A 26,719-nucleotide genomic window follows, 5' to 3' on the forward strand; every position below is an offset into this window, starting at 1 on the left:
GATTAAACCCAAGATAGATCTTATTTTTTTATTTTTAATTTTGCTTTGTCGCTGTCTCCCGCGTTTGCGAGGTAGCGCAAGGAAACAGACGAAAGAAATAGCCCAACCCACCCCCATACACATGTATATACATACATGTCCACACACACAAATATACATACCTATACATCTAAATGTACACATACATATACACACACAGACACATACATATATACCCATGCACACAATTCACACTGTCTGCCTTTATTCATTCCCATTGCCACCTCGCCACACATGGAATACCATCCCCCTCCCCCCTCATGTGTGCAAGGTAGCGCTAGGAAAAGACAACAAAGGCCCCATTTGTTCACACTCAGTCTCTAGCTGTCATGCAATAATGCCCGAAACCACAGCTCCCTTTCCACATCCAGGCCCCACACAACTTTCCATGGTTTACCCCAGACACTTCACATGCCCTGATTCAATCCACTGACAGCACGTCAACCCCGGTATACCACATCGATCCAATTCACTCTATTCCTTGCCCGCCTTTCACCCTCCTGCATGTTCAGGCCCCGATCACTCAAAATCTTTTTCACTCCATCTTTCCACCTCCAATTTGGTCTCCCACTTCTCCTCGTTCCCTCCACCTCCGACACATATATCCTCTTGGTCAATCTTTCCTCACTCATTCTCTCCATGTGCCCAAACCATTTCAAAACACCCTCTTCTGCTCTCTCAACCACGCTCTTTTTATTTCCACACATCTCTCTTACCCTTATATTACTTACTCGATCAAACCACCTCACACCACACATTGTCCTCAAACATCTCATTTCCAGCACATCCACCCTCCTGCGCACAACTCTATCCATAGCCCACGCCTCACAACCATACAACATTGTTGGAACCACTATTCCTTCAAACATACCCATTTTTGCTTTCCGAGATAATGTACTCGACTTCCAAACATTCTTCAAGGCTCCCAGGATTTTCGCCCCCTCCCCCACCCTATGATTCACTTCCGCTTCCATGGTTCCATCCGCTGCCAGATCCACTCCCAGATATCTAAAACACTTTACTTCCTCCAGTTTTTCTCCATTCAAACTTACCTCCCAATTGACTTGACCCTCAACCCTACTGTACCTAATAACCTTGCTCTTATTCACATTTACTCTTAACTTTCTTCTTTCACACACTTTACCAAACTCAGTCACCAGCTTCTGCAGTTTCTCACATGAATCAGCCACCAGCACTGTATAATCAGCGAATAACAACTGACTCACTTCCCAAGCTCTCTCATCCACAACAGACTTCATACTTGCCCCTCTCTCCAAAACACTTGCATTCACCTCCCTAACAACCCCATCCATAAACAAATTAAACAACCATGAAGACATCACACACCCCTGCCGCAAACCTACATTCACTGAGAACCAAGATAAATATCATGTAAAATGTGTGGCAGCAGAAATGAATACTGCAAAACAAGCTGCAGACAAAGACAGCATGATACACTATCCCTGCCTTACATAGAAATCTTGTCATAAGTACTTATAGACAGAAAAAGGTACACTCTCTCTTTTTACATTATGTGTTCCTAGTCTATGTCTATGGCAAGTACACAAGTACAGACAAACCCAAAGAAAATACTGAACAGCAGGGTTAGCTATGAGCCAGTTGCCCTTTCTGAGACTTGAACACAGGCCCATGTGATTCACAGGAAGCAAAACTCACCACTGTCTGCAACATGGTGACTGATGTAACCTGCTTGCCTGACATACAAGATGCTTCAAAACTCAGTTAGCTAGTAGAGTATCTAATCACCATGACTGATGTCTGATGCAGCTTCCCAGTCATGGGAAAAATCAAAACTTTATGACAAGTGACATCCAAGTGAAATATAGTTACCCATAAATGAACATCTCCTACAGATAAATCAGCAGGGTTAGCTATGAGCCAGTTGCCTTTTCTGAGACTTGAACACAGGCCCATGTGATTCACAGGAAGCAAAACTCACCACTGTCTGCAACATGATGACTGATGTAACCTGCTTGCCTGACATACAAGATGCTTCAAAACTCAGTTAGCTAGTAGAGTATCTAATCACCATGATTGATGTCTGATGCAGCTTCCCAGTCATGGGAAAAATCAAAACTTTATGACAAGTGACATCCAAGTGAAATATAGTTACCCATAAATGAACATCTCCTACAGATAAATCAATCAAATTCAACACTTTCTATGACAATAAGCTTAAAAACTCAGTTAGTTAGTAGAGTATCTAATTACCATGACTTATGCCGCCTCCCAGTCATGAGAAAAATTTAAACTTTATGACAAAAGACATCCAAGTGAAATATAGTTACCCATAAATGAACATCTACATATAAATTGATCAAATTCAAAACTCTACAACAATAATTTTTATATCACACTGGAAATTTGTACAAAAACATTGTATCTTTATAAACTTGGTTACTAAATGTGAAGATGAAAACATGTCTAGTAAATTATGTCACCTATATGATAAGCTCAGTTACAAGAACAAGAAACAGTACATAAGTTTAGACAAATAAGGCACCCGTATGATACATTCAATCAGTGGAATAACAAAAAACTACCAAAGTTTAATATAGTCACCTGTATGGTAGGCAAAACTCCTGAGCTGCTGGCCAGGTTAACAACTCTCTGCTTTAGACTGCCCAAGAGAGATGATCCAACATGCAAGCCCACACTGTCTACTTCAGTATGGTTTTGTACAGATGAGTGAAGCTAAGGGGAACAAAGTTTTTAAAAAAGGTAACAGTACCACAGAAGAGGAAACCATATTTAAGTATAAAAATTATATATACACACGCAAATATACATACCTATACATCTCAACGTATACATATATATACACACACAGACACATACATATATACACATGTACAGAATTCATACTGTCTGCCTTTATTCATTCCCATCGCCACACATGAAATAACAACCCCCTCCCCCCTCATGTGTGCGAGGTAGTGCTAAGAAAGGACAACAAAGGCCACATTTGTTCACACTCAGTCTCTAGCTGTCATGTAATAATGCACTAAAACCACAGCTCCCTTTCCACATCCATTATATTCATTCTTTATCATACTTTGTCACTGTCACCCGCATTTGCGAGGTAGCACAAGGAAACAGACGAAAGAATGGCCCAACCCACCCACATACATGTATATACATATACATCCACACACGCACATATACATACCTATACATCTCAACGTATACATATATGTACACACAGACATATACATATACACATGTACATAATTCATACTGTGTGCCCTTATTCATTCCCGTCGCCACCCCGCCACACATGAAATAACAACCCCCTCCCCCCACAGGTGCACAAGGTCGCACTAGGAAAAGACAACAAAGGCCACATTCGTTCACACTCAGTCTCTAGCTGTCATGTATAATGCACCGAAACCACAGCTCCCTTTCCACATCCAGGCCCCACAAAACTTTCCATGGTTTACCCCAGATGCTTCACATGCCCTGGTTCAATTATTATCATTATTATTATTACTATTATTATTATTATTATCATTCTTATTATTATTATTATTATTACTATCATAATCATTATCATTACTATCATAATCCTTGATCAACATTTCCGACATTTGCAAGGCAGAGCCAGGAAACAGACAAAGAAAGACCCATCCACTCACATACACATATACACACACACACAAGTACATATACATATATGCACATATACATTTACATATTCATACTTACTCGCCTTTATCCATTCCCAGCACCACCTTGCCCTACAGAATACAGAATCACCAACCCCTGCATCAGAGAGATAGCACCAGGAAACATACCAAGAAAGGACACATCTGCTCACATCCATGTGCTAGCTGTCATCTGCAAAGCACCAAAACCACATCTCCCTATTCACAACCAGGCCCCACAGAACTCTCCAGGGCTCATCCCAGCCAGTGAACATGCCCTAGTTCAGTCCATTGATAACATGTCAACCCTAGTATACCACATCATTCACCCTCCTGCATGTTCAGGCCCCAATCACTAAAAATCTTTTTCGTTCCATCCTTCCACCTCCAATCTGGTCTCCTGCTTCACCTTGTTCCCTACAACTCTGACACATATATCATAAAAAAAAAAACTTTTATTAAAAATGTATGTTTACCTGCAATCGAAGGAGATTGAGTCCTGCCACAACCATGCACTCCTGCTCCTGAGATGGGATACGATCATCAGCCAATCCTTCTCCAACACGAGCCAAGAGGTCATTCAGCCTCACAAAGGTCTCTTCACAAACTTCAACAACATAAGGAATACGAGTTGACACTGACCATGACATTTTGGTGCTCCACGCAAAAGTCTGCAAAAATAAATCAAACATGGGAATTGATATATTCATACACAAAATACTAATGTTTTTCATCAAGTACTTCTCTGTCTCTAAATCACAGAGCCTCAGGCATAACCATTAACACCACAGTTCATAAGCATCTCAGTCATACCTCTTGATACCTTACTGACATGCAAATTCCCTCTAGTGTGTTTTTCCATATGACATATTTCCTCATCCTACCATCTATTTTTCTTTCTTTCTTTCAAGTTTGTCAACCACTGACAAAATTCTTTACCACACTCCATCCATCACAAGAGGAATACTGTTTTCTAAACACTTATATGGGCTGGACAATATCATACCACCCAAACTTCACATTATTAATGCTAATACCTATACAATCATACAAGCAAAAGTTTGGTAACATCCTTCAGAACAAAGTGTAAGTTGAACTGAATTTCCTGCACTCATCTCTAATGTTCATTCTCTTTGCCAGCTAACTGGCTACAAACAAAGTTCAGTCACTCTGTAGGTGGACAAGAATGAGGAATAACAAGTAGACAGCTTTAGAAAAAAGGTACTAAACTAACCCCTTTCATTTTCTTTTTTTTTGCATTACCATTGAGCAAAAATATTTTATTATTATTTATTATACTTTGTCGCTGTCTCCCGCGTTTGCGAGGTAGCACAAGGAAACAGACGAAAGAAATGGCCCAACCCACCCCCATAAACATGTATATACATACGTCCACACACGCAAATATACATACCTACACAGCTTTCCATGGTTTACCCCAGACGCCCCACATGCCCTGATTCAATCCACCGACAGCACGTCAACCCCGGTATACCACATCGCTCCAATTCACTCTATTCCTTGCCCTCCTCCCACCCTCCTGCATGTTCAGGCCCCGATCACACAAAATCTCCTTCACTCCATCTTTCCACCTCCAATTTGGTCTCCCTCTTCTCCTCGTTCCCTCCACCTCCGACACATATATCCTCTTGGTCAATCTTTCCTCACTCATTCTCTCCATGTGCCCAAACCACTTCAAAACACCCTCTTCTGCTCTCTCAACCACGCTCTTTTTATTTCCACACATCTCTCTTACCCTTACGTTACTCACTCGATCAAACCACCTTACACCACACATTGTCCTCAAACATCTCATTTCCAGCACATCCATCCTCCTGCGCACAACTCTATCCATAGCCCACGCCTCGCAACCATACAACACTGTTGGAACCACTATTCCTTCAAACATACCCATTTTTGCTTTCCGAGATAATGTTCTCGACTTCCACACATTCTTCAAGGCTCCCAGAATTTTCGCCCCCTCCCCCACCCTATGATCCACTTCCGCTACATGGTTCCATCCGCTGCCAGATCCACTCCCAGATATCTAAAACACTTCACTTCCTCCAGTTTTTCTCCATTCAAACTCACCTCCCAATTGACTTGACCCTCAACCCTACTGTACCTAATAACCTTGCTCTTATTCACATTTACTCTTAACTTTCTTCTTCCACACACTTTACCAAACTCAGTCACCAGCTTCTGCAGTTTCTCACATGAATCAGCCACCAGCGCTGTATCATCAGCGAACAACAACTGACTCACTTCCCAAGCTCTCTCATCCCTAACAGACTTCATACTTGCCCCTCTTTCCAAAACTCTTGCATTTACCTCCCTAACAACCCCATCCATAAACAGATTAAACAACCATGGAGACATCACACACCCCTGCTGCAAACCTACATTCATTATATAAATATTATATAAATATATAAAAAGCTATTTTCTTTTTAATCTCTGAGAAGATACACAAAAAACAGGGAAACTTATTGTTTAAATATATCAAAACAACCAGTTTTACTTTAGAAAAAGCATATTATTCATCAAGTTGACCACTCTTAAGTACGCCAAAAATTTCATACACTTTTTCTGTTCATAATTGGAAAAAAAAAAATCAAATTACTTTTTCTTTTGAATGGAGAGCTAAAATTCATAGTTTAGAAAAAACACTGCTGTAGTGGCTTAACCTAAGTAGAGATGATGTGGGTGCAGCAGGGACATAATAACGGGCACTACAGGTGTAGCAAGACCCTAGAAACAGCATCTAACCATCCAGTGTGGACACTTATCTGTTACTAAGGCTTCTTGAAAGCTCCAGTAATTCATCTGTTGTCTGGTCTGCCATCTATGACCAGCCAAAATAGTACAAGGAACACAGAATTCAACTTGTAGCAGGAAAACACATTGCCTTGACTATGGACAACATCACCCTACTAAATACATTTACTGGCACAATCTAGCCTACATCCTTCAAACACTATCAAGAGCAATAGAGGATATCCAGGATATGTGAGAACTGGGAATCTCATGCAAGGAATTTAAACGAAAGCATGAAGCTAAATTTCATGTGAATCTTTTGAAATATCTACGTAATTGTACCATGTACTCCATGTCCCATATTCCACTTCAGCTGATGCATAAAGAATATTTCTAAAGTATCATCATTTTTCCTTAAACATTAAAGTAAGAAAGTCTCAATGGCAACAGTGTCTCTATGTTGGCTCAACTACAATAAAAGGGGATGTGTGAAAATCCTGTTCATGTGTTACTGAAATGTGAAGGATACAGAACTAGAAATATGTTACACATTGGACAGGGAATGCATGTACATCAATATAAGTGAAAAAAGGGGTTTTATCATGCTTGACACTAATGAGTTTGGAAATAAAACATTTTAATAATAAGGGTGTCACAGCACAAAGAGAGTTTTCTGTACTTACCTGAGATGGACCACAGGATATCCCAATAATATTCTTGCCATGCAGAGAAGACATAAGTGTTGGTTCTGCAAGAGCTACATGTGGGGAATCCCCCAGCTGGGCTTGGTCATTGCGACCCCACACGTACACTTCACCATCCTCCGTAAGAGTCACAACATGCATGCAACCCACACCTACTTCCCGAATCTTCTTGCCTGCAGTATTCATAATTGTTAATCAGTTTACATATACATATACATATATATATATATATATATATATATATATCTTTTTTATTCCCTGGGGATTGGGGAGAAAGAATACTTCCCACGTATTCCCTGCGTGTCGTAGAAGGCGACTAAAAGGGAAGGGAGCGGGGGGCTGGAAATCCTCCCCTCTCGTTTTTTTTTTTTTTCCAAAAGAAGGAACAGAGGAGAGGTCCAGGTGAGGATATTCCCTCAAAGGCCCAGTCCTCTGTTCTTAACGCTACCTCGCTATCGCGGGAAATAGCGAATAGTATGAAAAAAAAAAAATATATCTTTTTTATTATACTTTGTCGCAGTCTTCCGCGTTAGTGAGGTAGCGCAAGGAAACAGACGAAAGAAAGGCCCAACCCACCCACATACATATGTATATAAATACACATCCACACACGCACATATACATACCTATACATCTCAACGTATACATATATATACACACTCAGACATATACATATATACACATGTACATAATTCATACTGTCTGCCCTCACTCATTCCCGTCACCACCCCACCACACATGAAATGACAGCCCCCTCCCCCCGCATGCATGCGAGGTAGCACTAGTAAAGGACAAAAAAGGCCACATTTGTTCACACTCAGTCTCTAGCTCTCATGTGTAACGTACTAAAACCACAGCTCCCTTTCCACATCCATCCCCACAAAACTTTCTATGGTTTACCCCAGATGCTTCACATGCCCTGATTCAATCCAATGACAGCACATCGACCCCGGTATACCACATTGTTCCAATTCACTCTATTCCTTGTAAACATCTTTCACCCTCCAGTATGTTCATGCCCCGATCGCTCAAAATCTTTTCCTGCATTAGCGAGGTAGCGCTAAGAACAGAGGAATGAGCCTAAGAGGGGAAAATCCTCACTTGGCCCCCTTCTCCGTTCCTTTTTTTTGAGATCTGAAAACCAGGAGGGGAGGATTTCCAGCCCCCCACTCCCTCCCCTTTTAGTCACCTTCTACGACACACAGAAAGATAAATAAACACACAGATGTAGTCAACATGGGACCAAATAGTATCCAGTTTGTCATATTTGTCTAACATTTATGATAATTTAGTATTTTTGGTAAAGTGTGTGAAAGAAGAAAGTTAAGAGTAAATGTGAATAAGAGCAAGGTTATTAGGTACAGTAGGGTTGAGGGTCAAGTCAATCGGGAGGTAAGTTTGAATGGAGAAAAACTGGAGGAAGTACAGTGTTTTAGATATCTGGGAGTGGATCTGGCAGCGGATGGAACCATGGAAGCGGAAGTGAATCATAGGGTGGGGGAGGCGGCGAAAATCCTGGGAGCCTTGAAGAATGTGTGGAAGTCGAGAACATTATCTCGGAAAGCAAAAATGGGTATGTTTGAAGGAATAGTGGTTCCAACAATGTTGTATGGTTGCGAGGCGTGGGCTATGGATAGAGTTGTGCGCAGGAGGGTGGATGTGCTGGAAACGAGATGTTTGAGGACAATGTGTGGTGTGAGGTGGTTTGATCGAGTAAGTAATGTAAGGGTAAGAGAGATGTGTGGAAATAAAAAGAGCATGGTTGAGAGAGAAGAAGAGGGTGTTTTGAAATGGTTTGGGCACATGGAGAGAATGAGTGAGGAAAGATTGACCAAGAGGATATATGTGTCGGAGGTGGAGGGAACGAGGAGAAGTGGGAGACCAAATTGGAGGTGGAAAGATGGAGTGAAAAAGATTTTGGGTGATCGGGGCCTGAACATGCAGGAGGGTGAAAGGCGGGCAAGGAATAGAGTGAATTGGATCGATGTGGTATACCGGGGTTGACGTGCTGTCAGTGGATTGAATCACGGCATGTGAAGCGTCTGGGGTAAACCATGGAAAGTTGTGTGGGGCCTGGATGTGGAAAGGGAGCTGTGGTTTCAGGCATTACTGCGTGACAGCTGGAGACTGAGTGTGAACGAATGGGGCCTTTGTTGTCTTTTCCTAGTGCTACCTTGCACACATGAGGGGGGAGGGGGATGGTATTCCAAGTGTGGCGAGGTGGCGATGGGAATGAATAGGGGCAGGCAGTGTGAATTGTGTGCATGGGTATATATGTATGTGTCTGTGTGTGTATATATATGTGTACATTAAGATGTATAGGTATGTATATTTGCGTGTGTGGGCGTGTGTGTGTGTACATTGTGTATGGAGGTGGGTTGTGCCATTTCTTTCATCTGTTTCCTTGCGCTACCTCGCAAACGCGGGAGACAGCAACAAAGCAAAATAAATAAATAAATAAATAGTATTTTTGACATATAGGTGTTATTTGATATGTTGGGAATGTTATAACTTGCAAATAAAAGTATACTTATATAACCATCCATACCTGCTAAGGCTTTGACTTGTTTTGGATACCGTACATGCTCCTCACTATTGTGGCCAAGACGATGATTGTCTCCCTTTCCCCACGAGAAAATTGTGCCAGATTTGCTCAGTGCTAAAGAAAACTGAGCTCCACAGAAAACTCTACAAACCTCCTGATCCTAAAAGGAGAAAATGATAAACCTACTTATTACTGATCCCTGTTAATTATCATCTGACAAAGTACATACAATCACCCATCTCAGTTACTGTTTAAAAATCTTTTCTAAACTTTTATACCAATCATGTTTCACATTTCACTAATTTTGCTCCTAACCCATATACATCTTGAGTACATACTAACCTGCAGTTTATCCACTAGTTTTGGGACTTTAGAGCCATCTGACCCACCACGTCCAAGTTTTCCATAGTCTCCATCACCCCAAGAATATACATTACCAGAGTCTGTCACACATAGAGTTTGGGCATCTCCACTTCCACATGCAACATCAATAACACATTCACCTGAAATGAAATATTTGAATGAAGAATACATGGTAGAGACACTCTGTATTGGAAGCTTAGTCAGATACTGAGTTTAGGGAATGGCTGCTGAAATCAACAATGTATGCATAACATATGCTTGTATATTTCAAACATCTTGCAACCATTTACATGATCCCTGCAGACCAGGTAAAGAATGCACATACTGAATGCTACTTAATTACAATCTTTACACTTATGTTTCTATTCACCATTCTAAATGTATCTTCTCTTCATATTTACCCATGAATTTGGTTAATAATATTAATTCAACAGTATGGAGTTGGTGAACATCATCCATTCATACTATGATCTGTAAGTCATCGCTGAACAAGCTCCTTAGCAAATAATAAATACCGTACCTTTCAATGCAGAGACTAAAGTAGGTGTGCTGTGATCATCAGATGACCCATGCCCAAGTCTGCCATAATTTCCTCGACCCCAAGTGTACAGCTCTCCTTGGCTAGAAATGGCTGCACTGTAGGTTGAACCGCAACCAATAGACACCATAGTCTTTCCCTGTAGCTCTTGCACAAGAGTAGGCTCTTTCCGGGAACTACTGTCCCCATGCCCAAGGCGACCTCCTTCCCCATTACCCCATGAATATACCTATAAGAGCACAAAAGCTATCAGAGAAAATAGTAGTATGGCTAACATATATACTACATACGAATAGTTCAGTTGAAATTAAGTTTATTGTAATACATTGTAATAAGAATACAATACTACAATTAATGATACACTCACGGAGCTAACTATTAATGAAGAATCATACATCACACGCAATCCCATCCAAATGTGTAGAAATTACTTTTCTAATCTTTAAAAAGAATAGCTTACTAAGCTAAAACTAGCAGCAATAAGTATAAAAGCAGCTAAATTTGTCTGACAGAGGCTAAATATCTATGAAAAGAAAATCCTTTTCCTACTTATATCATCTCACCTTTTCATATATCATCATTCAATTTACTCTCAAATCACTGGGGTAGATCAGATACATAAGACCTCTCAATTCAATCAAACATATCCTCATCCAAAGAATAGTAAGTAAAACAAGAATTTCTACACTAACATAAACGCTTGTTACTTTTTCATTAAGAGTATACAGTTCTCTATCCTCTGCACCTTAATACTCAAAATTCTTCAACTTCATTTGATCTCAGATCTTTCCTCTAACATCTTCATATGAAATATCCCTAGCCTTAATCAAATCTCTTATTGCATCTCTCCATCTCCACAGCAATCTACCTCTCCTTCTTGTACCTTTAACTGCACCATCATATACCTTTTTAACCATCCTTTCCCTTATCAATAATCAATACAGCTCTTTTTTCTAAACTATCCTCACCTATACATATTTGTTTTTCACATCCATGCATAAAAAAATGGGACAAGTACCCCTTCATACTAGTTTCTTGCACACTCTACACATATCCAATAAATCCTTCAACTCCACTGGATCCCAAATCATTCCTCTCGCATGCTCATCTGAAATATTTCTAGCCCTTATGAACTCTATCACTGCATCTATCTATCTTCTCTAGGGTATACCTTGAAACAAGTAACTATAAATAGCTGCTTTGGATAAGATAATCTGTGAGAATTTTCTGTCAAGGGTAGGGTGTAAGGCATGTGGAAGAGTAGGAAGAGAGGACAGTGAATGGTTTCAATTAAAGGCTGATCTGTAGCTGGGGTATGTAATGTCACCATGGCTGTTTAATCTGCTTATGGATGGAGTGGTAAGAGAGGTAAATGCAAGAGTCTTAGAGAGAGGGCAAGTATGCAGTCTGTAGGGGTTGATGGGGCATGGAAAAAGAGTTAGATGTTTACTGATGACACAGCATTGGTGGCAGATTCAAGTGAGAAATGGCAGAAGTTGGTGAATGAGCTTGGAAGTGTAAGTGAAAGGGGAAAGTTGAGAGGAAATGTGAATAACAGCAAGGTCATTATGTTTAGCTGGGTAGAGGGGCTAATTAGGGGGGGTGTAATTCTGAATGGAGATAATTTGGAGGAAGTGAAGTGTTTTAGTTACCTGGGAGCGGACATGGCAGAAAATGGAACTATGGAAGTGGAAGTGAGTTATAGGGTGTGTGAGAGAGCGAAGAATCTGGAGGCACTGAAGAATGAGTGGAAGAGAGTTCGTTATTTGGGAGGGCAAAAACAGGTGTGTTGGAGGGTATAGTAGTCCTGACAATGCTGTGGGGCCTGGTTGTGTATGGAGCTGTGCTTTCAGTGCATTGTGCATGACATCAAGGGAATGGATGTGAGCGGATGAGGCCTTTCTCAGTCTATTCCTGGCGCAACCTCACAAATGCAGGAAAAGCAATGATATATAAAAGAAAAACATACTGATATTCTCAATTATACTCATTAAGAACAATGAAAGGAAGATTAACTTAATGAGCACAATGGTCAAAACCACGATACAATATGACTATACGCAACTGCGCTATATTCATCATATACAATTAACTTTATAGAGAATATGGTTATTAACATACTACTTTATGCTTACTAATAAGTGATTAACATACCTGACCACCAGCAGTGAGAGCCAAATAATGCTTTCCATCTGGATGTGCAGCAATTTTTACAATCTCTTCTTCTAGCTGTCCTGGGATTGGTTGAGGGGAAGGTGATTCAGAATTATAGTAGAGACTATACATATTACCCTTTTGTGTAAGAATGAGGAGGCAGCACTCAGCACATGCTAATGATTTGATACCAAGCTCTGCCAGTGAGTCACAATAGTTGAGGGGCCGAGAATGACTAGATCCTCCAGACCAAGCAAGCCATCCCCAAGATAAAACCTGTTAAAGATGAAAATGAGTACAGTAAGACAAAACTGTTTAGAAGAGAATATTTCTTTTGGAAAATTAGTCTAGTTACAGCCCAATACCCAAAATCAGTAGGGAAGGAACCATAACAGATATGTAACAAATACCAAAAACTATCAAAATATCCAGTATATAATGAAAAATGACCCATGTAATTTATAACTTTCCAACGATAAATCACTTTGTTGCGACATTCAAGGGATTTACCACACAAGTCAGTCAGATCTAGCTATCAAAACAGCAAAACAGTTGCCTCTACATGAAACACATGACTAAGGAATCACTTAAAGATAAAAAATGCCTTCACTTCCTCAAACTGCAAGTCCCTCACCTGAGTCAGGCCTCTTGGTAAACAAAAGACAATCTTGTAACCTATAAACTCCACCACAATTTAAAAACACGACAAAACCAAGAGCTCATTTTTATGCATTTGCCTTACACAAATATATCATAAATCTCAACTTCCAATCACCTAGCATTACTGAGTTTTTTCATACAAGTGTGATGTCTCCCACATATAAAGGCAGCACCAAAATCAAAAGTAAAAGTGTCTTATATGCTCACAACCACTCTCTACATGTCATGAGTAATACACCAAAACTAGCACCTGCTATCCACAACTAAGTCCCACAAACATTTCTCTGGTTTACCATAACCAACTGAAAATCCCCTGGTTCATCCCACTGCTCCAATTTACACTATCTCTTGCAAACCTGCATACCTCTCATCTTCTTGCCCATTCAGGATCAAATAAGTCAAAGAATCCTTCACTCCATTCTTCAACCTCCTTCTTGGTTCCCTCCCCCTAGCCCCTTTTAAAATTTGACACATATATCCTTTTAGTCAGTCTTTCTCCACTTATCCTATTCATATGCCCAAACCATTTCAATACATCCCATTCATTTCTCTGAGTTATGCTTACCACCACATCTCTTTCATAAACTATAAGTTCATATATAATCAATCCTCCTTACACAATATACTGTTTTTAAGAATTTAATTTCCAACACTAACCATTCTTTCTCATATGCCCACAACTCACCTTCCCCAAACAACACACTTCAACAGAACAAGTAATCAATGTGTCCCTAAACACCTTACATTCTTCAACCACTCCCCTAGTTTCATTTATTCTCATCTTATGCCACTCCTTACTCAATCTCACTTGACATCTCTACACACAAGCCTCTTTACTAAGTTCAGTTTCTTTTACAAATCCCTTCCTGTCATTTTGTCTTACCACAACATACTTTCATTCTCATCTCCACCAAAAGGGGATCAGATGTCTCCCCAGCTACTCCTCTCAGTACATTCACATACAACAGTCCCTCCTTTGCATACCTATCAATAAATGCATAATCCCTAATGCATGCCCACTATTAAACCCACAAAGCCACATTCACTTATGTACATATCTTTTTTTTAAACAAGTTATTCCAATCACCAGCCTATTTTCAGCACACAACATGCAGTTTAACATTTTCATCTACAGTGGGTACACCATATCCCATAATAATATCCTCAAAGCCACTCTAGCACCCTATTTCTACCCCTGACAAGTATGTGATACTGAACAGCAAGTGTGTGACAAACAATGTACATAAGCATGCAGTTATGAGTAATAATGATGCATTTACATTGAGATTATTTCTTGCACATTAGTTTATAGGTTAGGTATGATGTTGAACAAATACACAATTATGAATAGTAAGCAGGAAGGATGAATGTTTGAATATGATGATATGGTGTAATCATTAGAAATAATCATACATTTACATCATGACTATTTCCCTTATCATAGGTGTATGTAGCGGTTACAAGTCTGTATAAAAATCATGTAAAACAAAAAAGAAATACATAAATTCAATGAATGGGGGCAGACAGTGTAAATTGTGTGCATGGGTATATATGTATGTGTCTGTGTATGTATATATATGTGTACATTGAGATGTATAGGTATGTACATTTGCGTGTGTGGACGTGTGTGTGTATACATGTATACATTGTGTATGGGGGTGGGTTGGGCCATTTCTTTCGTCTGTTTCCTTGCGCTACCTCGCAAACGCGTGAGACAGCGACAAAGCAAAATAAAAATAAAATATAAATTTAAGGAGTTAAAGATAATGAATCGTAAGCATGCAGGTCAAACATTTATAAGCAGTGAAATTCTCAAGTGACATTTACCCATGTATGTTGTTGAGTATTCCTGGTAAATTATATGGGAGGGTATTGATTGAGAGGGTGAAGGCATGTATAGAGCATCAGATTGGGGAAGAGCAGTGTGGTTTCAGAAGTGGTAGAGGATGTGTGGATCAGGTGTTTGCTTTGAAGAATGTATGTGAGAAATACTTAGAAAAGCAAATGGATTTGTATGTAGCATTTATGGATCTGGAGAAGGCATATGATAGAGTTGATAGAGATCCTATGTGGAAGGTATTAAGAATATATGGTGTGGGAGGCAAGTTGTTAGAAGCAGTGAAAAGTTTTTATCGAGGATGTAAGGCATGTGTACGTGTAGGAAGAGAGGAAAGTGATTGGTTCTCAGTGAATGTAGGTTTGCGGCAGGGGTGTGTGATGTCTCCATGGTTGTTTAATTTGTTTATGGATGGGGTTGTTAGGGAGGTGAATGCAAGAGTTTTGGAAAGAGGGGCAAGTATGAAGTCTCTTGTGAATGTGAGAGCTTGGGAAGTGAGTCAGTTGTTGTTCGCTGATGATACAGTGCTGGTGGCTGATTCATGTGAGAAACTACAGAAGCTGGTGACTGAGGTTGGTAAAGTGTGTGAAAGAAGAAAGTTAAGAGTAAATGTGAATAAGAGCAAGGTTATTAGGTACAGTAGGGTTGAGGGTCAAGTCAATTGGGAGGCAAGTTTGAATGGAGAAAAACTGGAGGAAGTAAAGTGTTTTAGATATCTGGGAGTGAATCTGGCAGCGGATGGAACCATGGAAGCGGAAGTGGATCATAGGGTGGGGGAGGGGGCAAAAATCCTGGGAGCCTTGAAGAATGTGTGGAAGTCGAGAACATTATCTCGGAAAGCAAAAATGGGTATGTTTGAAGGAATAGTGGTTCCAACAATGTTGTATGGTTGCGAGGCGTGGGCTATGGATAGAGTTGTGCGCAGGAGGGTGGATGTGCTGGAAATGAGATGTCTGAGGACAATGTGTGGTGTGAGGTGGTTTGATCGAGTAAGTAACGTAAGGGTAAGAGAGATGTGTGGAAATAAAAAGAGCGTGGTTGAGAGAGCAGAAGAGGGTGTTTTGAAATGGTTTGGGCACATGGAGAGAATGAGTGAGGAAAGATTGACCAAGAGGATATATGTGTCGGAGGTGGAGGGAACGAGGAGAAGTGGGAGACCAAATTGGAGGTGGAAAGATGGAGTGAAAAAGATTTTGTGTGATCGGGGCCTGAACATGCAGGAGGGTGAAAGGAGGGCAAGGAATAGAGTGAATTGGATCGATGTGGTATACCGGGGTTGACGTGCTGTCAGTGGATTGAATCAGGGCATGTGAAGCGTCTGGGGTAAACCATGGAAAGCTGTGTAGGTATGTATATTTGCATGTGTGGACGTGTATGTATATACATGTGTATGGGGGTGGGTTGGGCCATTTCTTTCATCTGTTTCCTTGCGCTACCTCGCATACGCAGGAGACAGCGGCAAAAAAAAAAAAAAAAAAAAAAAAAAAAAAAAAAAAAAAAAGTTATTATTTTCCACATTATTACTCTATGAATTAAGCAAGACAATCTTGAAGGGAATAGTAGAAATACCAATGTAAAGTAAAAAAAATCCTATATGTTGGGATGCTTTTGTGTAGGATGAAGTTAGGCAAAGTTGCATCAATCATTATATTAATTTTTATCAGTCCTCTACCTCACAACTTTCACTTCAATCTTGTATGATTTTAGAAATCTACTTTCAAAGATCTTGTCTAAAAACCTCAGCCCCACCTTACACTCATATGGATTTGCATGATCAACAAACTTCACCTTTTGGCCCTGAGTGGGTCTGCCATGTGGTGTGTGAAGAGGAGGAGTGTGCGGTGCAACAAGGCGATCTAAATGACAAAGAAGGATAACTGCAGCTTGTTCCAAGTCCACATTCACTTCCTCATCATCAGGTAATTCTAGGTAACGAAGAAGGCATTCTGTTGGGCTCACCTGTGAAACAAGGAAAAAAATATTTTTCGTACGAAAGCATAACAAGTTACAAGTTTTACTTCAATGCCAGTGGTTTAATAATCATAATATTTATGTATCTTGAGGCATATGCTAAACCTTCAATCAAGTAATAGAAAAATATCTCAAGCATCATTCAAATGAAATTCTAAAACTGTTATGATCTCCCATTTTTATGAATTTTATTGTACTCTTTCCTTTCAACTGCCTGTAATAAGTTTAAACACTTTCCTTTCTAGCACCCAAAATGGGTGAGTACTTTAAACTCACATAAGATCTGACATAAGTGGACATTATCTCCTACTCCCAGATATAATGACACACAATTTCAAGGATCCCTTCAAGCAATCTCAGTGTATGGCCTTGAAACTTAAGTCTAAATATCATTCTAAAAAAATTACCAAGCTTATGTAAATATTCATCTGGATGCATTGAAGAGTTAAAGGTTATTGGAGTAATTTGCATCCAAGCTACTTGGTAGTACGATGATAGTCGCTGATGATGTGATACTGGCAGCTGTTAGCCCTGCTTACAGATAATCATGTATGTTGCACAATAGATTATACATGCTTTAAACCTACCACTGTTAAGTAATGAAATATGCAGACTTGTAGTATCATGCTCATGCTTTAAACTTATTTTGGTTTACCACAGTCAATCATAATATTTGTCTGCAAGTTTCTAAGTGTTCTTAAAGATGTCTTCTTCAATTACTGCCATCTAATAGTATTACCACTGAGGTGGGAATTTTCAGTTGATACAATACAGCATACAAGTCATTTCCTTTTCATTATCAAAGGACTTGTACAAGGATGATCTCTCTATAGCTGTATCATCCCTATTCTTGTTTGAATTGTTTCTGACACTTCCTAATCCCTAAAGTATTCTACATTTATGAAATATTTTTCATAATTTGTTAAAGCAGAGAATCATCTAAGAGGAGTTAGTTACTCTTCACAGTAATGCTTCCATGGACAACTAAGGCTAAGCAACTAAAGTAAAGTATGAAAACACTACTCTAAGAGCAGTCTGGATAGCCCAGTCTATAATATTGCTGGTTATTTTCTTTATCAATATGGTGGTCAGCTAGACATTCTTCAGATTTTGTATTACCCTTTAATGTTACTAATCCTTATTTTCTTTAAATCTCTGTGAGCTATTTAATGTCTTCTTGATCCTACTTTCCCCCTTCCCATACGCATACTAAGGCAGTCATCATTCTCTTCACATATTCTTGTTCATAATTGTAATCAGTAATACTAGCTATTTTGTGTGATACAAATCAACATGCAGGAATGCTCACAGAATACCAATTTTATTTTCACCCTTTGGCAGTTGGTGATGAAACAATAAGTAGCAGAAGTAAGTAATATCCAGATTTCTAAGGGTAGATTCTTCCCTTTTTTGTACACTACAATTTCTTTCCTTCACAACAGTTCCTCTGTTTATATATAAGATTGTTCTCTACTTGCATGGAGTAATGCTAAAACATGTGTGGTAGTTCTATATCTGCATACTTACCAGACAGAGCTGAGTCTCAAGCAGACCAACTTCATCTCTCCTATCTGCTCTCTCAGGATTACCTCACAACTTTACTTGCATGCCTCATACTGCAATGCTGGTGCACTCTCCCTCATCTATAGGTATTACTTTGGCTTTTGCTCCCAAGAGTTGAGTGCTAGTGTGCCCCCACCATTAGCTAGACAACACAATAGCAATATACTGTGTCCCATAATTACTGTATGGCCACCGCATCTCAAAGGTGAGCCATTTTGATTATTTCTTTTCCTACACTCAGAAACTATGAAACTTTAACTTCTCAAGGCTTTCTTAACTATGACCTGACCCTTTTTAAAAGACAGGTTTTCCATTTCCTCCAAAATTCTTAATAAATTTTTCACCTCATTTTTCTTTCATTTTATCGATCTTTGAAGAAGGAAGACTTAGGGGTGGCTTGATCACAACCTTTCTTTTTAAAAGAGATCGACACGGTGGAAAGTAGACAGTTCTTTGAGAGACATAGAAATAGACCAACTGGAGGACATAACATGAAATCACGTAAAATTCTTGTAAATAAGAATGTAAAGAAATACTTTTACTATAAGAGTGATGGACGAATGGAACACACTGAGTTAGGACATGGTTGATGCAGACAGCCTACTTAAGTTTAAGAGCTACTATGACAGAGAAGTGTTCAAGAGATGGGGCACCATGAGAGTAAAACTCCCTTCCTGTATAATATAAATAAGTAACTACAGATAAAAACACTTCCATTAATACATATATGAAGGGTAAACTTTTACATACTTCTATTGGTGCATTTTCATCCCACACAGAAGAGGGGGATGATTTAGTCTTGAGAAGAGGAATGGCACCAAATCTGTGTAATACAGGCAAGAGAGGAGCACTAGTCCCATGGCTGCTTACACGATTGTCCACCTGTCAAAAGAAAATAATATGACTGATGTTAAGAAACAGCACCACCACCCCCTGCATCAGCGGGGTAGTGCCGGGAAACAGATCAAAAAGGGCCATATCCGCTCACATTCATTCTCTAGCTGTCATGTGTACTGCACGAAACCACAGGCACCACAGACCTTTCCATGGTTTATCCCAGATGCTTCACATGCCCTGGGTCAGTCCACTGACAGCATGATGACCCCAGTATACCACATTGTCCCAACTCCCTCTATTCCTTGCACACCTCACCCTCCTGCATGTTCAGGCCTCGATTGCTCAAAACCTTTTTCACTCCATCCTTCCACCTCCAATTTGGTCTCCAGCCTCTCCTTGTTCCCTCCACCTCTGACAAATATATATCCTCTTTGTTAACCTTTCCTCACTCATTCTCTCCATATGTCCAAGCCACCTCAACACACCCTCTTCTGCTCTCTTAACCACCCTTTTTATTACCACACATCTCTCTTGTCCTTTCATAACTTACATAATCAAACCATCTCACACCACATATTGTCCTCAAACATTTCATTTCCAACACATCCACCCTTCACTGTACAATCCTATCTATAGCCAATGCCTCACAACCATATACTATTGTTGGAACTACTATTCCCTCAAACACATCCATTTTCACTCTCCGAGATAACGTTCCCTCTTTCCACACATTCTTCATTGCTCCCAGAACCGTCGCCCCCTCCCAACCCTATGACTCACTTCCACTTCCATAGTTCCATTCGCTGCTAAGTCCACTCCCAGATACCTAAAACACTTCACTTCCTTAAATTTTTCTCCATTTAAACTCACATCCCAACTAACTTGTCCCTCAACCCTGCTGAACATAATAACCTTGCCCTTATTCAAATTTACTCTCAACTTTCTCTTTTCACACATTTTCCAAACTCATTCATCAACTTCTGCAGTTTCTCACTCCAATCAACCACCAGTGCTGTATCATCAGCAAACAACAACTGACTCACCAGACCCAAGAGAAAATATTTATGATTACCCCTCATTTCCTCGGCACCTGACAATATGTAATACCTGATTCCTGCCTGAGTCCCATAGCTGCAGCAGAAGAGTAATCACAGTCAGTAAAGTTGACAAAGTAGCTCTCTGCAGTGCTAAATGAAGTAAGAGAGAAAGCGCCAGGTGCCGATCACCCAATGGGACACGTGTCATGCTGCTCCCACCTGTTCCTGTTCAACAGTACATCTTCCATGAGATTTGGTCACCTTAAAAAATGGCTAAAATTTTACATTTGATATAAAACCATGCTTGATTCCACAATCTTAATACAGAGATTGTAAAGCTATGCCACTACTTGCAGCATCAAACTTTTATCAATAAAGATGAAGATGATAAGAAGTTGAGAAGGAAGACTGGAAAGATGTACAGACAGTCGGGGAGGATATGAAGAAGAGAGGAGATGGCGAAGGAGAACTAATGGACAGATATATGAAGTATGGATATGAAGAAGAAGGACTGATAGGAGGAATAGGAGGTAGGGAATGATATGAGGAGATGGTGGAAGAACTGAAGGACGGAAATATAAAGCAAGGAGAAATAGCAGGGGAAGATGAGGAGGATGAGAATACTTAAAGAGGTTTTGGAGCATAAGGAAATATGGTGAGAGACAATGAAGATGATACAAGAGTTACAGGTCAGGAGGAAAAGTAATGGATATCAGGTTAGGGATGAGAGTGATGGGAAGGGTAGATCTGGAAAAACTGAGGAAAAAATAAAGGCGAGGAAAAGGAAGAAGAGAAGACAGTGAATAGAAAAAGGAGGATTATTATGATGATAAAAATGATGATGATGATGATGACTAATGCCTTCATGACAGAAAATCATTTTCAGGTTTGGGTGACACAAAGGACAAAAAACATGAGGTAAGGCTGGTAGCAGACTCTGTTATCTAATATCATTTGAAAGAATTCAGATCAAAGAACACCTACCAATGAAAGCAACGGTAATTTCCAGGTGCCCAGGAAGATGACACAGCTGATTTGATAGCAAAAGTCTTTGACAGTGCCAATAATAACACACTCTCTATTTATAATGTGCAGTAAGTACCATGGAATATCTCTCCAATCATCACAGACATGAATTCTAACAGAACTTACCCAACTGCACTCTAAGATAACTCACTGAAAAACCTATAGATGAAGTGAACTTTTCGGACTTAGTTCTTTACACACCACAATCTTGTCTATAATGGTAAAAGTGGAAAATGTTCTGTAATAGTGATCATTGAAAAATTTTCTTTTAAAGTAGTTTTCAATATTGCTTGTAATGCTGATCAATAAAACATTCATGAAGAAATGACAAATTCTGAACTCACAAATTTCAATGAAGTCTGTAATGCACTTGACTGGATAAGCTACTGACACTGTCAATGATAGTTTGGATGGGGCTTGGAAAATGTTAAATGAGACAATCACAATGGCAGAGGGAACATTTGTGCCAGTGCATACCAGATGATCATTTTAAAGTGCTAAGCCAAATTGGAAGGGCAATGAAATAAAGAATGAAATAAAGAACTGCCAGTTGTCCAAGACTACAGTACACATGAAACTCAGATAAAGCAATAACCAAAATGATACATTGAACTGTGTAAATCTGCAGAGGAAAACTAATAAACCTACAAGTCAAAGTAAATGTGGTTTACAAGGGACAATGTGCTGTAACTGGGCTGAACAAGAGTATACAAAATGGTCAGGGAAAAAACACAGAAAAGTCTGTGGCACCTGACTATGGATAGGAAACTCTGGTTTTGGTGCTTTATACATGAATGCTAGATAGAGGAGGTGAATGATACACAGAAAAAGGAAACTGCAGAAAAGAACAAAGGAACTGATGGCAGTAGCTATGGTAACAAAGGAAGAGAAATTATGAAAAGAATGAAAAGAATTAATGATGATAGGATACTAAAAGAGTAAAATGATGAACTTATAACTACTGCTAACTATACCAACTTACCTCCAGGAACTTGGCTAAGAACAACAGAGGTGAGAAACTTTTGTGATCTTTCAACGACATCAAGCCATACTGATGATACTGAAGATTCATCAAACAATGTTGCCTCAGGAAGTGTCTCTAAAGCTTCAAGTGATTCCTGTTGATAAAAAGTTGTGAAATTACCTTAATTTTTCTTGTAGTAACATTCAACATGATCACAAAATTTCATAATGACTGCAAGAAGAAACAAAAGCATATCACTGAAAGAACATTACAATGAAATCAATTTACTTTACTGCTAAAGGATTTCTTGAAATATCTTCATGAGAAATTAAAACATTGTCACTTTGCTTATAGATTGTAATCATATTTGGCAGCATTCATAATGAAGCTTCAAATCTAATTTGCTACACATTATAACTATCAATCTCTATTTTCTAATTTCCTGACCCCTTATTTCTCAACTGGTTTTTGGTTTAACAGAAAAAAGGTTGCAAATGAATTAACAGTAAACCTAGATGAGGCTTCCAAATATCAAGAACAGACCTGTTTAACACCTTGTAAAAACATGAATAACTGTCATTAAGGTTTGAATGCTAAGAAATTTTTTGTCTAAAAATTCACCCATCAATCCATCTTAAAGCAGGAAATAAGAGTTAAGCAACGTTTGTAAGTTACCACAAAATTATATAAGAGCCCAGCAAGAAAGACAGTAATATTGCTTACTGTACTGCCAAAAAAAAAAAAAATTATACAAAAGAAGCATGATCTTTCTTCTCATGCCCAGGTGCATATGCACCAATAATCACCCATCTCTCTCCATCAACTTTCAGTTTTACCCATATTAATCGAGAATTTACTTTCTTACATTCTATCACGTACTCCCACAACTCCTGTTTCAGGAGTACTGCTACTCCTTCCCTTGCTCTTGTCCTCTCACTAACCCCTGACTTTACTCCCAAGACACTTCCAAACCACTCTTCCCCTTCACCCTTGAGCTTCGTTTCACTCAGAGCCAAAACATCCAGGTTCCTTTCCTCAAACATACTACCTATCTCTCCTTTTTTCACATCTTGGTTACATCCACACACATTTAGGCACCCCAAACTGAGCCTTCGAGGAGTATGAGCACTCCCCGCGTGACTCCTTCTTCTGTTTCCCATTTTAGAAAGTTGAAAAAAAAATACAAGGAGGGGAGGATTTCTGGCCCCCCGCTCCCGTCCCCTCTAGTCGCTTTCTACGACACGCGAGGAATACGTGGGAAGTATTCTTTCACCCCTATCCCCAGGGATAATATACATATATATATATACACATACACACATACACACACACACGCACATATACACACACACACACATACATATATGTACATATGAAAAATGTAAGAAACAATTTAGAAAACTGAAACTTCTAGCTTGAAATGAAAAGAAAAAAATGAATGTCACATAATGGTTCAACCTCTGGCTATGGAAAAAGGAAATGTTTAATTTATTTACACAAAAGTCAATAGTAGTTCTCATCAATTTAACCACTGTATCAATAAGCTTCAATGTCTAAGCTACATTTTTTCCAATTTCACTATTTTCTTGTCAAAGCACCATGTATGAAAACTATCACTCCAGTAACACAACTATAAACATTTACTTCCCCTTTAAAAAAGTTCTGGGGAAGTCTGTCTCGATACACTGCGGGACACTACCACCTGACGAGGTTTGTGTTGCAATGGTTTTTGATTCACAAACGTAGTAGCATCACTGGTGGCCAAGGTAGTTCCATTGGCGAAGAGAAGCTCATGAAACATGTCAGAAAGCATGCTACTGCAGGCAGGAGCGAAGGCTGATGCAAACTCCAGATGGCAAAGAAACTGGAGGCACCACATCAGGCAAGAGGACGAGGCAGCTCCCGCCAGTCCATGCCTCTGCGATTCAACTGGATGCTTGGTTCTTTAGAAGGGGATGGTCTGTCCTCCCCCACTCTATGTAGCCCAAGAGCAGACAAAGGGGAGAAATCCTGCTGTGACTCCTGTGGCTGAGAGAGAGCTGAGGAGGAGGAGGAGGATAATGATGAAGAGAAGCCACCATTTTTGAAGGTCAGTAGCAGCTCTGCTTGCTGTTACGTGTAGGAAGAGAGGAAAGTGATTGGTTCTCAGTGAATGTAGGTTTGCGGCAGGGGTGTGTGATGTCTCCATGGTTGTTTAATTTGTTTATGGATGGGGTTGTTAGGGAGGTGAATGCAAGAGTTTTGGAAAGAGGGGCAAGTATGAAGTCTGTTGGGGATGAGAGAGCTTGGGAAGTGAGTCAGTTGTTGTTCGCTGATGATACAGAGCTGGTGGCTGATTCATGTGAGAAACTGCAGAAGCTGGTGACTGAGGTTGGTAAAGTGTGTGAAAGAAGAAAGTTAAGAGTAAATGTGAATAAGAGCAAGGTTATTAGGTACAGTTGGGTTGAGGGTCAAGTCAATTGGGAGGTGAGTTTGAATGGAGAAAAACTGGAGGAAGTGAAGTGTTTTAGATATCTGGGAGTGGATCTGGCAGCGGATGGAACCATGGAAGCGGAAGTGGATCATAGGGTGGGGGAGGGGGCGAAAATTCTGGGAGCCTTGAAGAATGTGTGGAAGTTGAGAACATTATCTCGGAAAGCAAAAATGAGTATGTTTGAAGGAATAGTGGTTCCAACAATGTTGTATGGTTGCGAGGCGTGGGCTATGGATAGAGTTGTGCGCAGGAGGATGGATGTGCTGGAAATGAGATGTTTGAGGACAATGTGTGGTGTGAGGTGGTTTGATCGAGTAAGTAACGTAAGGGTAAGAGAGATGTGTGGAAATAAAAAGAGCGTGGTTGAGAGAGCAGAAGAGGGTGTTTTGAAATGGTTTGGGCACATGGAGAGAATGAGCGAGGAAAGATTGACCAAGAGGATATATGTGTCGGAGGTGGAGGGAACGAGGAGAAGAGGGAGACCAAATTGGAGGTGGAAAGATGGAGTGAAAAAGATTTTGTGTGATCGGGGCCTGAACATGCAGGAGGGTGAAAGGAGGGCAAGGAATAGAGTGAATTGGAGTGATGTGGTATACCGGGGTTGACGTGCTGTCAGTGGATTAAAGCGGGGTATGTGAAGCGTCTGGGGTAAACCATGGAAAGCTGTGTAGGTATGTATATTTTGCGTGTGTGGACGTATGTATATACATGTGTATGGGGGTGGGTTGGGCCATTTCTTTCGTCTGTTTCCTTGCGCTACCTCGCAAACGCGGGAGACAGCGGAAAAAAAAAAAAAAAAAAAAAAAAAAAAAAAAAAAAAAAGAAGCATAGAAACTTTTGAAAGGCCTGGATAAATAGCTAGCAACAATTTCAAATGAAGCCAAGATTGAAATTTATCTAATGTGTGCGGCACCAAAGAACAAGAGTTGTAAATCAAGCAACATATATGATAAGTGCAGTTCACTAGGTCTGTCTAATGGCAAACTCTTGCCACAAGTGCACGTGCTGTAGTTAGGTAGGTACTCTCAAATCAATCTAACTGAAAAGGATTCATAAACTTGTTAAATCTTCACCAATCATACTTCTGAAAGATGTGGAAGAGTTAAAAATAATATCAACCTCTTATTATGGAGGTGGTAAAATATACATCATAAACATCTACCTCAGATGCTGATCGTCACTCAACTAAAACTTACATATATTTGTGTAACATCTCACCTAACATAAGCAATGAGAAAAAAATGTACAAAATAATAGTAAATTCAAAACAAAGCAACTTGCCTGAAGCAGTTCCGTACAAAGGTCAGCATCTTCCCCTGACCTCCATGCTCTTCGTAGGAATGCAAAGGCAAAGTTTAACGCAGCTCTTGATCCAACTCTAGCCAATCCAAGAGTTGCTCGCTCTGCACCTGCCCCTCTGCCGACCCTTCCTTCACCCCAAACATTGGCTGTCTGAACTTTCTTCTTGCTTACAGTCTCACCAGTTTTTGCTTCAGGTGGTCTAGCTCGCTTAAGTGCAACAAGATACCTGCAATCAGAGCCATATATACTGTGCTTCAGACCAGTTCTAATTCACTGTTAATCCA

General features: G+C 39.9%; 1 protein-coding gene across 2 annotated transcripts in view; it reads right to left on the minus strand.

Moving 5' to 3' along the window:
* HERC2 (E3 ubiquitin-protein ligase HERC2) overlaps positions 1-26,719 on the minus strand; it is a 278,100-nt gene that overhangs the window by 241,800 nt on the left and 9,581 nt on the right. For both annotated transcript variants that reach the window (XM_071676734.1, XM_071676733.1), the window contains exons 4-15: positions 26,415-26,661; positions 22,679-22,814; positions 20,741-20,895; positions 19,547-19,678; positions 17,051-17,221; positions 12,766-13,041; positions 10,594-10,840; positions 10,053-10,213; positions 9,714-9,870; positions 7,145-7,338; positions 4,181-4,375; positions 2,623-2,754 (exon numbers count right to left, since the gene is read on the minus strand). In XM_071676734.1, coding sequence (XP_071532835.1) covers positions 2,623-2,754; positions 4,181-4,375; positions 7,145-7,338; positions 9,714-9,870; positions 10,053-10,213; positions 10,594-10,840; positions 12,766-13,041; positions 17,051-17,221; positions 19,547-19,678; positions 20,741-20,895; positions 22,679-22,814; positions 26,415-26,661 — 2,203 coding nt within the window. The remainder of the gene's footprint in view (positions 1-2,622; positions 2,755-4,180; positions 4,376-7,144; positions 7,339-9,713; positions 9,871-10,052; positions 10,214-10,593; positions 10,841-12,765; positions 13,042-17,050; positions 17,222-19,546; positions 19,679-20,740; positions 20,896-22,678; positions 22,815-26,414; positions 26,662-26,719) is intronic.

The sequence above is a fragment of the Panulirus ornatus genome, chromosome 23 (genome assembly GCF_036320965.1).
Source record: "Panulirus ornatus isolate Po-2019 chromosome 23, ASM3632096v1, whole genome shotgun sequence".
Classification (NCBI taxonomy): Eukaryota; Metazoa; Arthropoda; class Malacostraca; order Decapoda; family Palinuridae; genus Panulirus; species Panulirus ornatus.